This window comes from Rhinatrema bivittatum, chromosome 7 (genome assembly GCF_901001135.1).
Source record: "Rhinatrema bivittatum chromosome 7, aRhiBiv1.1, whole genome shotgun sequence".
NCBI classification, from domain to species: domain Eukaryota; kingdom Metazoa; phylum Chordata; class Amphibia; order Gymnophiona; family Rhinatrematidae; genus Rhinatrema; species Rhinatrema bivittatum.
In genome coordinates, this window is record NC_042621.1 from 196,645,591 (window position 1) to 196,658,810 (window position 13,220).

Consider the following 13,220-nt stretch of genomic DNA (forward strand, 5'->3'; position numbering starts at 1 on the left):
CTGTTCCTTGTTAGAACAGCATATCCGTAAGGGAGAGAAAAAGCTCAAGATTTTTACACTGTGGAATGCATCTCTTCATACACTGTAACCATGACACCCTGCCAACGTGTAATGTACAAATTACTTTTCAGACTACAGCTATAATTCCTGTATTATATTTTATTATTTCTGCATCGCCTGAGAGCGCCGAAGATTTTTGTCTGCAATAGGCGTCAGCTGCAAAAAGAGGGGGGAAAAAAAAAACACATAAAGGCATGCCGTCTTTCAACTCCTTCAGATCTGGGCAGGAAGCGATGAGGCCGACGTGAGCAGCGCTGCCTGTACTTTCCTCCACATACTTGTAAAAGAAACGCGGCTTGGAATTGAAAACAGCAGCGGCAATGTCGGCGCACTACTTTTCGTCTAGTAGTAATTTTGCCGACTGTCTGGCGGAGGGAGACGGTCTGTGCAGCTCGTAGCCATGGTAGTAGGTGGCGTAGGCGGAGCGGTATGGGCCGCAGGGCCAGCAAGCAGCGTTCAGTGTTTGTCAGGTTGGCGGAGCGAGCGGGCGAGACTCTGGCTGTGCCCGGCGAGGAGTTCGCTGAACCAGTCCTATTCCCTCCCCTCCCGGGGCCGAAACCCGCCGCTCTTCGGCCGGTTGTTGCTCCTCCCCTCCCCCCGACCTCCCCGTCTCCTGCGGTCTCCGGTGCCGCCGCCGCGCACGATGCGCCCCCGGTGAAGCGGGGGCGGCTGCTGGTGTGCTCTCTCTCCGGGAGAGGCCATGGCGGTGGAAGCGCGGCCGGAGCTGGTGGGGAAGCGGTTCCTGTGCGCTGTCGGCGGAGAGGAGCTGCCGGTTCTCGGGGAGATCGGGCGCCGGTGTTGGCGAGCCGGGGTGATCCGAGCCGTGACTCACCGAGACAACAACAACCCCGAGCTGGCGGTAAGACATGCCGGTTCCCTCTCTTCCTTCCTTCCTTCCCTTCCTGTCCTCTCTCTGCTGTTGTCATCAGCGCCCCGTGCTTTGCTCTTTAGGAATGACCGCCGGGCACCCTCGGGCTGCGGGGCTGCCTTGGCGCCTCTCGGCTTCGCTCCCCCTCCCCCCCCCCCCTCCTCCTCGGTGACGGGCAGCCCCGCAGTCACCCGCCTTGGAAGGGAAGAGTTTGGCAGCTGGAAAGGCACAAGGTGCAAAAATGGGGTGGGGGGAGGGTTGACGTGGATCACCGCCTTCATGCCCCCTCCCCCCCCCCGCCGCGGAAAGTATCACGGGCTGGGGTTTGACAGCAGCCGGAGGGGCTTTGCCTTTGGCGCTGTGCCCTGTTTTACGAGAGGAACTGGACCGGGGACTGCGCTTCGCCCTCCTCTCCCACATGCCGAGTTTATGGTTGAAAAATAATGCGGAGGATTTGCGTTCGGTTCCTATGAAACGACGAAACGCTTTGTGAGCTTCCAGTAAACCATTTTTTTTGTAGTTGAACAGCTGCTGGCGATCACTTTAGATCGGGGGGGGAACCTTTCCAGGAGCTGCTGGTTTGGAGGTAGTGAAGGGCTTAAAAGGGATTTGGAAGTGGCGGCGAAGGTTTAGATGCGGGTCGGCTGTATCCCGAGCTTGGCCGTGCTGTCACTGTGTAAGTCTCGGTGAGGCTGCGGGAGGGGAGAGGGAGTTCCGATGGTTGGGCTTCCCCCGGGCGCTTGGCAGTGCATGGATCGGAAAGATTTCTGCCCTTTCACTTCACTTCCTCCCCTTCCACTTTTTGAGACTTTGGAAAACGTGAAACTCGTGCTGCTGTTAGACATGTTTGTGCGATCGTTGGCTGCCATTCACCTTTTTTTTTTTTCCCCCTTGCTCTGATTTACGGTGGCCTGATTACTAGAACTGTTCGAGCAAAAAGATGCAGCACCGTGTTTGGGGGGGGAGGGGTGTGTGTGATTATTTCCCCTGTACAAATCTTACTTTAGTATTTGATTCTGTTGGAAAAAATGGACTTCCTTCATTTAGTAATCACCGACTTCCAAATAAATTTTAATGATGTACTTTATATTTCTTGGATCTACTTTCTGTGTGACTATATTCAAATGCAGTTCTTGCAGCATTCCCATACTCATTTTTCATAGCAGTTTTATTTCATGATTTGTGTATTGTATTACATATGGCACAGAAGTCAGATAGAACTGCTCCGCCTCCATTTTGGTGTGAGGGGGTTCAATGAGTTCATCAGACTTTTTTTCATTGTTGTAGTATTTTGATACATAATCTTTACATTTATATGAATAATTTATGTAACATTAACTCATTTGAATACTTTTTTTTAGCATAATACATTTGTAATTGCTCCTGTGTTTTGTTTATAATTTTTAAAAAGTATTGATTTAAAAATATTAAATATCAATATGTTTATTTGCACTGTAAATGTCTTCATGGGATTTATCATTTCAGCTTTTCATATGAGTATCTTTTTTTTTCAAGCCTGATTTAAAATAGTTTTGTCTTAAACTGGAAAATATGTAAATAGTTTATGTGCATTGAGGACTTCTTGATATTTAAGATAAGGGGCGCATCAATTGCATTATAGCAGGCAAGTAAAAATAAAGTGGGCCATTTTAATTGTTAGTAGCTGGTAGAATTATGGCTAGCATTTTACATTTTTTTTCTCTAACTGAAACTCTTCACTGTGTGAAGCACGTTGTAATGTCATCTGTTTGTACATATTTTCAGAACATTGTGTGGCCTAATTTTTTCCTGGTGTTTTTTATATAAACAGTATAGAAATAAGGAAAAAATGGATAAACCAGTATCTGTGCATGCCTGATGAGCCAGAAGGACCTCGGTAGCCGGAAAATAAAATGTAAACAAAGCTATTGTAACTTACCACAAAGTAATGTTGTAAGGCTATATTTATTTGGAGAACTGGCAGGTAGTAGTTATAAAAACTACTGCTGGTAGTGATTCCACCAGTCATTAACAATTAAGTTATGGCAAAATATGTATTTTTTTTTCCAGCTAGAATGAACCTAATAGTGTCATTCTGGTGGGAGAAAACGGAATTGCATATCATCCACAATAAATCGCTCAACTCTTGTATTGGTCTAACCACAATAGTAGATTTAAAAAACGTCACTTTCTACTCAATAAGCAGAACTTCTGGTGTTTAGTTTCAAAGCTAGATGGCTGTTGAATAATATACAAGGGTTTCAGCTCGATAAAAATATGAAAATAGAAGCCCTTTCTTTATTTTGTCAAGTTTTTTTTTTTTTTTTTTATACTCCTTTTTTTTTTTCTCCTGGCTTATAGCCTTTAGCTCTGAGAGAGGGGAAGGCCTAACAGCTGGCAAAGATTTCTGTGCAGCTGGCATTCCTCCTCTGGAAAATTAGCATCTTGCTGCTGTGCTGCTCCCATCCTCCGCCAGGATCCTTAAGACTGTTGCCAGATTTATTTCTTCTGGTTCATAGTGCACATTCTAGTAAAAGGTTGCACCATCTAGCCCCCAGTATCTTTTTACCTGAAGGAAGACTTTTTTTTTTTTTTAAGCATCTGTCTGCCTCTCTCTAATCAGTACTGGTTGAACCTTCTAATTTATTAGGTGATTTTTATACTCTAGTAGCAGAAAGAGAGCTACTTGATTAATGTTTCCAGGTGTAGTAAACTTGGACTATTTGCTGTTAGATTTTTGTGTTAATTTTAAATTTTTGTGGAAAATTTAATTGAAACAAGTATCTCATGCTATCCTATGATCTAGGCGCTTTATATGGGGAACAAAAGATATCCAGTTTGAATTTTTATTCCAAAAGGACGCAAATATAATAGGTTCAGGGTTGGCACAGTAATGTACATTTTGAATATCAAATTTGTTATTCTTAAAACATTTTGTATACATTTTAATATGTGGAAGCTTGGCAGTTGTAATTGTAGTGTGGAACTGAAATACTTGTTTCTGAATATTGGTTGAATACTGTCTTAGTTCAGAAATGTAGGATATGCCTCAAATAAAGCAGTTTAATCATCTTAAACCAAACATAGCATACAGTGGCTTGAGAAGTCCCACTTTAAAAGATTTTTCATGGTTTTTTTTTTTTCCTGCAAATATATTTTTGACTATTTAACTGTCACACAGTATAAAACTCTATTCTCATTCTGATGATAGTAAAACTGTAATACAAAACCCAAGTCCCTCAAAAAGGAAAAATAGGTGCATACTGATTTTCTTTGAGGAAAACCAGTGAGAAAAAATCTGATATGTTGCTATTAGTGATATTTTTGTGTATAGCGCTGTTCAAGATTAATATAACAGGAATGTAAGTCATTTATTTAAAAATGTTTATTCCGCTATAACAGTATGTGCTAAGTGACTTACAATACATGATATACATTAATAAAAATATAAAACAGTATAAACAATAAAATAAACTCAATATATAAAATACAATATGTAAACTTGTTCAAGCTGCATTAGCACAAAGTCCAAACTGGCAATTTTAACTGACTTATAAATCATATTTCTTCTGGTTTATCAGTTATTGAGTAGATTCTATGATAATAGTCCAAATAGTGTAGTACTTGATGTGTGTTCATATAGTTAGAGATGTAAGTAACAATGTTGAAATCTGCTTACGGTTAACATATCGTAAAACAACATGACATATGACCTGACTTTGGCAAGAATGTGGTCTTTTGTAGCATACCAATAATTCTTCTTTATTGTTTGTTTTGGAAATCTTGGCGGTGGATAGATAGATGTTTTAATCAATTGTACTTGGAATAACTTTTTAAACAATTACTTCATAAACAATAGGTTGGCTTCAGATGTAAAATTAAAAGTTATGGCTACCACAACTTGCTCTTGCCAGTGAAAATACAAATGCTCGATTTACATAACTATCTTAAAATTATTTTCAAAACCTTTTTGGCAACATGCTCAAAATGGAAGTAAAGTTACGTAAGGTTTCTAAGATGGTTTCTCATTTTGCATCTATAGTAAATCCTTAGTAAACAGACACTAAAGATACTGTTTAAAATTAAGGCTGTATGCTGCATTAACTATTTTTGTTTACAGAAGCCTGTCCTACCCAACTTCTGATTTGTATCAATGGGTGAAAAGCTGGAACTATTTAATCTGTAATATATGGCGGATCAGGCAACTTAGACTGAAGAAAAACAAATAATGAAAGTGGGATCTAGAGTAAAGTCTCACAATAAGTATGGTACTCAGGGAACAGAAATGCATTGTTTAAACGCGTCCATATCCTAGATTTGTATACTGCTGTGGCATTTTCCCTGAGAGAGGACACCAAAATTGTTATTCTTGATAAGTGGTTTGATGCAACAACAACTTTGGTGATTTCTTTCAAGAAGTGAATTTACTTGTCAAGAACTCTGTCTTGAGAAAATCATTCTCCCTTATCTTTGACCTATTCTTAGTCTGATGGTTTATGCTGTACTCTTTCAGAGGAGAAGGATAAGAACAGTTGTTACTTAAAGCTGCTGTTCTTTTCTAAGCCCAGTTGAGCTGTCCTGCATATTCTGTTGCAGCTCACCCATTCTGAGACATGTTTTGAGATTTGTCAATCCTCATAAATCATTTCACCCTTGAAACTGTTCTCTCACTGTAGCTTGATGGACTTTATATAAAACAGGGTACCATCAAGGTAGGGTGAGATAACATAGTACAAAATTTAATCTTTTTGAGACTTTCCTCACTCCAAATGATGTGAAATCTTCACCAAGGTGAACTGTGCTTTTTGTATGTCTCACTGTACATGCGAAACTGGCCTTTAAACCACCACCAACACCTCTCCTCAACCTATTAGGTGGTTCTCCTATAGAGATATAAATAGGTGCAACAGTGAGGCCTTCCTCAGAGGAATTCTTTCTCTCTATCTCTGCTCCACTTCTCTCCTCTCCTTTTACCCTCTTCCCCCCCCCCCCCCCCCCCCCACCAAGCCCAGAAATGGCCAAAATGCAATTCCAAAAATTTAACGCGAATTGCGTTATGGCCATTTCCGGCATATCACACAGCCTAAAGCCAGGAAAAAAGGTGTAGTTAGTTCCGGCATTAAAACGGTGCAATATTGCCCCTAATTTAACTAAATCCTGCCCACCCCAAAAATTTGCATTTGTGCCATGCATTACCATAGTTTTCACATGCTTTAACGCCATAACAAATTTTGATGAATGATGGGGTTAGCTTTATCATCTCTCCCTAATAAATTAATGCATATTTATGCAAATTTTTTTTTTTTTTGCATTTACTTTTTTTTCTGATGTCCAATGTTTGTTTTTGCTGTCTCTTGGAATCTTGATGTATTTTCTTTCTGTTTGACCTAGCTGGGATCTGGCACTAGGAGCCTCCATTTGCATCTACCTAACTATCTTTGACTGGGGACAACGCACTAGGGTTCAGTCTGGAACCCTGCAGTTATGGGCCCTAAGTCTGACCATTTGGTGTCGCCACTGCATGATGACTGACGTCTTCCTCAGGATGGGCTGTGTAAGCTGCCTCCACATCATCCCCAGACCTGGCCAACTCAGGAAATGAAAGATGGGTGCTAGAGATGAAACCCAGGGCCCTTCACTTTATAGTGTACAGCATTGCAGCGGCGCTACCTGACTGACCCTGAACCCCTTGATGTATTTTCTAATACATTTATGTGACATAAATGTTATTGTCGGTGGCGTTTCTTCTCTTGCTGCAAAAAAGTTCTTTATGCTGGCTTGGGGGAGTACTTGGCTTTGTTTCATGAAATTTACCTCTTGTGTATGATTTTTCACATATCTCTAAGTTTCACACAACATAAAAGCGGCTTTGCATACACATCAGCTAGGAACTGGCCAATTTGCTAATTCTTTTTGCTGTAATACATTTTGCATTTCAAGCTTGGCAAAAGTACATTTGAGTTGCCAACTGTTCGAGCTGGTTTTTAAACAGTTCTGTTAATCTAATTTTTTTTTTAAATTTATTTCTTGAGAGAGAATAGATACATAGTGGTTGTAAATGCAATGAAATGCTTGTTATATGGGCTGGAAAGGGCATACTGCCACGTAGCCCAAATTAGACTTGTTTAAGCATGGGAGGGGAATGGCGGTGGGGGTTGCTGCCACAGAACCGGCAGTGCAGCCAGCCTGCCCGTTTTGCAACTCCTAACCACTTGCTGCCGGGCACCACGGCTACCCCTGTGCCTAGCCTATGCCCAGTTTATGCTGCTCTCACTGTGTTTGTATGCATGCATTTCTGGTACATGCAGATGAATGGACGGCTGGCACGTTGCCAGAAGTAGACACCTTGCCTTCGTTATGAAATGTTCCTAAATAACATAACATTAATAATTTGCAATGCAGTATCTTTAGTTGTCTTTATTTTTGTATTCCATTCTCACACGAGGAATGGACGGGGGGAAGTAAGGACCTTTCAGACATTCCACTTACCACCAGGGTTTGCCCCCATACTGTGCTGTCAAATAAGTGAAATAGTGGTATCTAGATAATTCCAAAAGCCTGTGAAATTATTAGGTTTTTCTAGATGATAGTTGCATTTATTTGTTGGCTCATGTGGTATTTTTTTTTTTGAATTTTTCTTTATAATGCATTATATATATATCTTCAGGGTTTGAGCAATGGTCCGCAGTATGCCTAATCCTTGCTGCTCTCTTTGACCCCAAATCGTCTTCTGCTGAGTTACAGGAAGACTCAGATTTCTAAGGAAGTGTTATCTTCCTTGCCCTAATTAGTGTTTCAGAAGTCCACAGGTCTAGTACTAATTCATTTAGAAAAGCTGTGAGATAATGTGGCGGTTTTAACATAATTGATCAAAAGTCAAATACAGAGTTATGGTTTTTGCATCAAGCCTAATAACTTGGTGCACTTTTGTGCTGTCATGAAATTGCAAATGGCATTATCCCACGCTTATGTGAATGAGTGACATCTTGTGCACAGCAAAAGCAAATATATACTATTCTGTGTGAGGCAGTTTTGTAACCTTATTATAATCCTGACTGCTCCCAGGAGATTTCAGAGACTGTTAGAGAATTTGAAAAGCAAAAGGAATGTTTTTAAAATTGCTATAGAGCTTTATGTTGCTACTCACCAAGAGGTCCTTAGAAACATTTCAGAGCACAGAATGAGTGTGATTAGTTATAAAAAACTTTATTATTTTGGTACTAGATTATTTCCTCCTCCTTTTCACCCATTTCATTATCAGCTGACTATCTTTAATCAGCTTTTCACTCGTGAGTCTAGGCTGCTGCATTAACATATGTCAATATAGTAACATACAGCATTCTTTGAGCACATTTAGTCTTAATGCTGGCATAATTGCTGATAAACATTAGCTATAGTATTCTATATAAAGCTACATGAAAGGTAGAAAAAAAAAGTAGATGCCTAGAACCTTATTCAGTTTAAGATCTTTGCCGTAGAATACAGAGAGAAAAGAGCCTTCTTGAAAAATAGTCAGCTACAAAAAGATTTCAGTTGCAGTTTAATAAAGATTGTCTCCTGTTTTGTGCAAAACGAGATCCTCTAGAGAGTAGAAGATTGTTGCTTCACGTGCTAACCTCAGCAGGAAGGTTAGGGGTGTGATTGCAAGTTTTAAAATTCTGCTTGTGGTTGCATCCTGACTCATGGGGACTATAATCTTTCCACATCTTTCTGCTCTTCATAACTTCCTGTAAACTTGGTTCCATACTTCCCCCTTTGTTCAGCTCATGCAGGTCGGTTAACTGAGCAGGAGGTAGGAATGGCTTCTCTACTAAATAAATCTGAGAAGAGCAGATGAATAGAGCTGCATTCATGGGGTCATTGCCAGAATGCTAAACTGTGTGCAACTGCAAGAATGTTAGAAAGAAATATGATCACATCTCTGGGCCTTTCTCCTGGGATTTGTAACATCGAAAATACCATCTCTTTAAAGGACCAGCTTGATTTACTTTAAGCTAAAACTCGTTAAAGATAAGATGTTTTCTTCTGTTTTGAGGTTATAAAAATATTGCTAGTTGAATATTTGTTTTTATACTGCTTGCAAAAGGGGATAGCTCAATTATAGATTGTTAAAATTAGATGGAAAAGTGAAGATAAAGTAGGGGTAGACGTGTTGGGTTTTTAAGATGTTTATGGATGAGACATTTGGTTTCACGGAGTGTAATGTGAACAAGAATATTTGTATATGCTTTATTCCGGAAGACACGACCTGTATGCAGTTCCATAGATCCTGACTGGAGTTGCATGTGTGTGGCCTCTTTCTCAAATGCAATCAAAATGTACAGAAAAAGTAGATCCTCTCAGTATTCACAGCAAAATGATACCCTGCACTAGTGGCCTCAGTTGGATCTATGATGTAGATGGGGAGCGCATCAACCCTATAGAGAACAATTTTCTGTCCCCCTGTGGAGATTGTTGACCCACAGATATTTTGTACCCATGGTTCTGCAAGCTCATTTTAAAAGGGAAAAGTCCTGTGGAGTTCCCATTGGAAAATGTCTTGCCTGGCTGGGTCTGCGGTACATAAGGACCAGCGGATTTTGCAAGTGCAAACTCCCCGTGGGGAAGTACATGCGGAGAGTTAAAAATTTCCCATAATACTGAAACAACCCCAGTACCCTCCCCTTTCTCTATTGGGAGGGGCAGTGCATGGGGACTCATTTTGAAAGGGTCTTTTTCTGCAGGTAAACATTTACTTGCCTATGGAGAATCTCTTTGAAAATTGACCCCATAGGTAACAGATTTCTCTGTCTCACAAATAGCTGGACCTACAAAAAGTATAAATGACTTTACCCTATGGTAATGCTTCCCAGGTTATGAATTGAAATTAAAATGTACTAGTGGATCTTATAGAGCTTGCAGGTGAATGTTACAGATCGGAAGGGAATACCAAACAGAAAATCTTTAGGGACTGCTGGCCTAAGAAATAATCTACATGGTACTTGGCTGTTCCCTCTGGTGCTATTAATCCAGGGTGTAGAATTCTATAAGCAACTTAATAACTAGTCCTTCAAGATAGTGACCACATGTCAGTGAAAGTAAATTTGGAAGTAGAAAAGTTCCAACATGTTAATGCTTCTCTAGCATTTGTTGAGGGGAAAATCTGTAGAATGCACAGAAGCTTCCACCTCACTATTAAATTTCTATCTTGTTTCACTTCTAGGCAAATCCTGGGGGAAAGATCACAGCGAACTACTTAAAAATGAATATTGACAGTGGCTATAGAAAGTCTATAACTCCTTGAACACTTTCCATATTCTTTTGTGTCATTGCATCAGACTTGCATGCATTTAAATGAGGATTTTTGTTTTCACTTAACACACCATCCTTCATACCTTCCAGGTCCAAAACTATTTTACTGGGACAAAGCATACATGTATCCAAAAAACAAAACTGCACTCCAGTTGGTTAAGTCTCCACTCCCGAGTCAATACTTGGTGGAAGCACCTTTTGGCAGCAATATAACTGTCTGTTGGGATAGGCCTCTACCAACTTTGCACACCTAGATTTGTCAGACCATCCTTTACAAAATAGTTCAATTTCTGTTAAGATCCTTGGGATTGTTAATGGACAGCAGTCTTTGTCATGCCACAGACTTTCAATTGGATTTGGGGCTCTGGGTCACGCCATGACATTTACCTTTTAACTACTTAATTTATATGTATATGCACTAATACAGAGGCCTGTAGAAACTTACAATAAAACATACATGATAAAGTCCAAATTTAAAAACCCTAAGCAGAGAGAAAATGCAATCATTATACTGCACAGCTTGTTGATATTAAATAACAGAATGCTTGTTGAATAAAAATGTTTCTAAGGCATTTAGACACTCCATACTAAGTTCTTGTGGAAGTGTTCCAGAACATTGGTGCCGCAATAGAGAATGTGCACTCGTTTCGCAGAATCTAGCCTGTCGAATAGAGCATCCAACAATGCTTCATTCCTCCCAGAGGCCAATCTGGTAGTGCTACACATCTGCAATAGGCGTTTATCCACAGCAGTGAAATAATAGCCATCGATTTGTGTTAACATGGCAACCTTATTCTTTATCCTCCATTGAGCCAGAAGCTGGTGGAGGTTTGCGAGTGCTGGAGAAATGTGGTCATTTTTGCTGCGGCCAGTAATTAAACGTGCCATAGCATTCTGCAGTAATTTTAGCGGTTTAACTCGTGGTTGGAAGGCTTGTATAGGGAAAGTTGCAATAATCTAATGTTGACATCAAAAACCTATTTGCTCTTTAGCTACTCCAGCATAGCTTTGGCTGTGTGCAAAGGGCAGCAGGTTTTCCTCAAGGACTCTTCTATACTTTCCTCCATTTTGTTGTCCCTTCTATGCTGACACATATCCCAGTCCCTGCCAGTGATAAACATCGTCATAACATGATGCTGCCGTCACCATGATTTGCAGTAGGGATGGTGTTCTCTGGGTGATGTACTGTATCTGTTTTGCATTCAGGCTAGAAAGGTCTAGTTTAGTTTCCTCAGACCACAAAACCTTTTGTCATGTGGCTGCAGTATCACCGAATGTCCCTTTGCTTAGTTCAAACAGGATTTAAGGTGGATTTTTGGCTTGCTTGGGATATTGTCATTTTAGTCTTGGCTGAGGAAGCTTGTAGCTGTTTCAAAATTTCCATTGACTTCTTGGTTGCCTCTGTGCTTAGTCTTATTGCTCGCTTATCCAGTTTGTAGGGATGGCCGGATCTAGGCAGGGTCTTGGTGATGCCAAGCACCTTCCACTTCTTAATATTCATCTTCCTCTGTGTTCCCATTGATTGCTCATAACTTACAATTTATTTATTTATTTTTAGATTTTTATATACCGGTGTTCCTATATGAAATAAAGATCACATCGGTTTACATTGAAACAGAACATGAAAATTGCCAAAAGGCATTACATAGAACAAGGTTATGAAACTTGGAACAGAGTACATAAGTTCAAAATTTAACAATAACGTTGTAACATTGATGACCAAAAGATAAAGGAAAGAAAAGAAAAAGACTTAATTAAGTTGACAGGTCTTATTGAGCATAAAAATTATAACGTATAAGTGAGAGAGTCTCAAGTGTCCTGCAGCAAGAGATTAGATACCGAAGTAGGTAGTGGTATGGAAAATGGGGGTTTGTGAAGAAGATATGCTCTTGCTGGTTGGAGGGGAAAAAATGATGATCATGGTCCTGGAAAAGCTTGGCTAAAGAGCCAGGTTTTAAGTTTTTTTTTTTAATGAAGAGTGGCAGAGCTCAAGCCGAATGTCTGGTGGGAGCGCATTCCATTGAATGGGGCCTGCTGTAGATATGGCACGTTTATAATGCGAGGATTTTGTTGAAGGTACATAGAGTGTGCCTTTATATGCTCCTCTGATGGGTCTAGAGGAGGAGTGAGGGCGTAGTTGGTTACATAATTGAAGAGGAGAGATATTGTGAATGGATTTATGAATTACGGTGAGTACTTTATATAGGATCCTTTGCTTTATAGGTAGCCAGTGGAGGAGCTTGAGAATGGGGGTGATGTGATCTCTTTTATTCGTATTGGTAAGGATTCTGGCTGCAGAGTTCTGTAGCATTTGGAGGGGTTTGATGGATGAATATGGAAGGCCAAAGAGAAGCGAATTGCAATAGTTGACTTTTGATAGAATAATGGCTTGTAGGACCATCCGAAAATCATTGAAATAAAGAAGAGGCTTCAATTTTTTTAAGACTTGTAACTTATAAAAACAGTCTTTGGTGGTTGTGCTTATGAATTTTTTAAAATTGAGCTGATTGTCTAGCATGATACCTAGATCTCGAACATGTGGTGAGTGATTTAATATGGGAGTGGATGAGTTGAGTAGGTCAGCTGGGTTTAGAAGTTTGATGTTGATGTCTTGATTGATGATTAGGATCTCAGTTTTGTTATTGTTAAGAATGAGGCAAAGGCTGGAGAGAAGATGATTGATCTGTTGCAAACAATTGTTCCAGTGAGTCAAGGTTTTTTGTAAGGATTCTGAGATTGGGATGAGTATCTGGATGTCATCCGCGTAGAGATAGTGAGTTAGGTTTAGTTTAGTAAGTAGATGACATAGAGGTAAGAGGTAAATGTTGAAGAGGGTAGGGGAAAGGGAGGAACCCTGAGGGACCCCCCGGTTGGAAGGGATCGGTTGTGATTCTTTGTTGTTAATCTTTACTTTGAATTGTCTATTTGCTAAGAAGGATTTGAACCAGCTGAAGACTGTTCCTTTAATGCCTATATCTGCCAGACATTTTAATAGAGATGAATGATTGACAGTGTCAAAGGC

At 40.2% G+C, this 13,220-nt stretch overlaps 1 protein-coding gene across 4 annotated transcripts in view; it reads left to right on the top strand.

The window, feature by feature from the left end:
• The first annotated feature begins 306 nt into the window (after positions 1-306).
• The window catches only part of JMJD1C (jumonji domain containing 1C), a 597,281-nt gene continuing 584,367 nt past the window's right edge, over positions 307-13,220 (top strand). For 3 of the 4 annotated variants that reach the window (XM_029609729.1, XM_029609731.1, XM_029609730.1), the window contains exon 1: positions 313-919. In XM_029609729.1, the coding sequence (XP_029465589.1) occupies positions 761-919 (159 nt within the window). In that variant the 5' untranslated portion in view covers positions 313-760. Of the gene's footprint in view, positions 920-13,220 lie in introns of all 4 variants that reach the window. The other variant, XR_003857847.1, reaches the window with a different exon arrangement.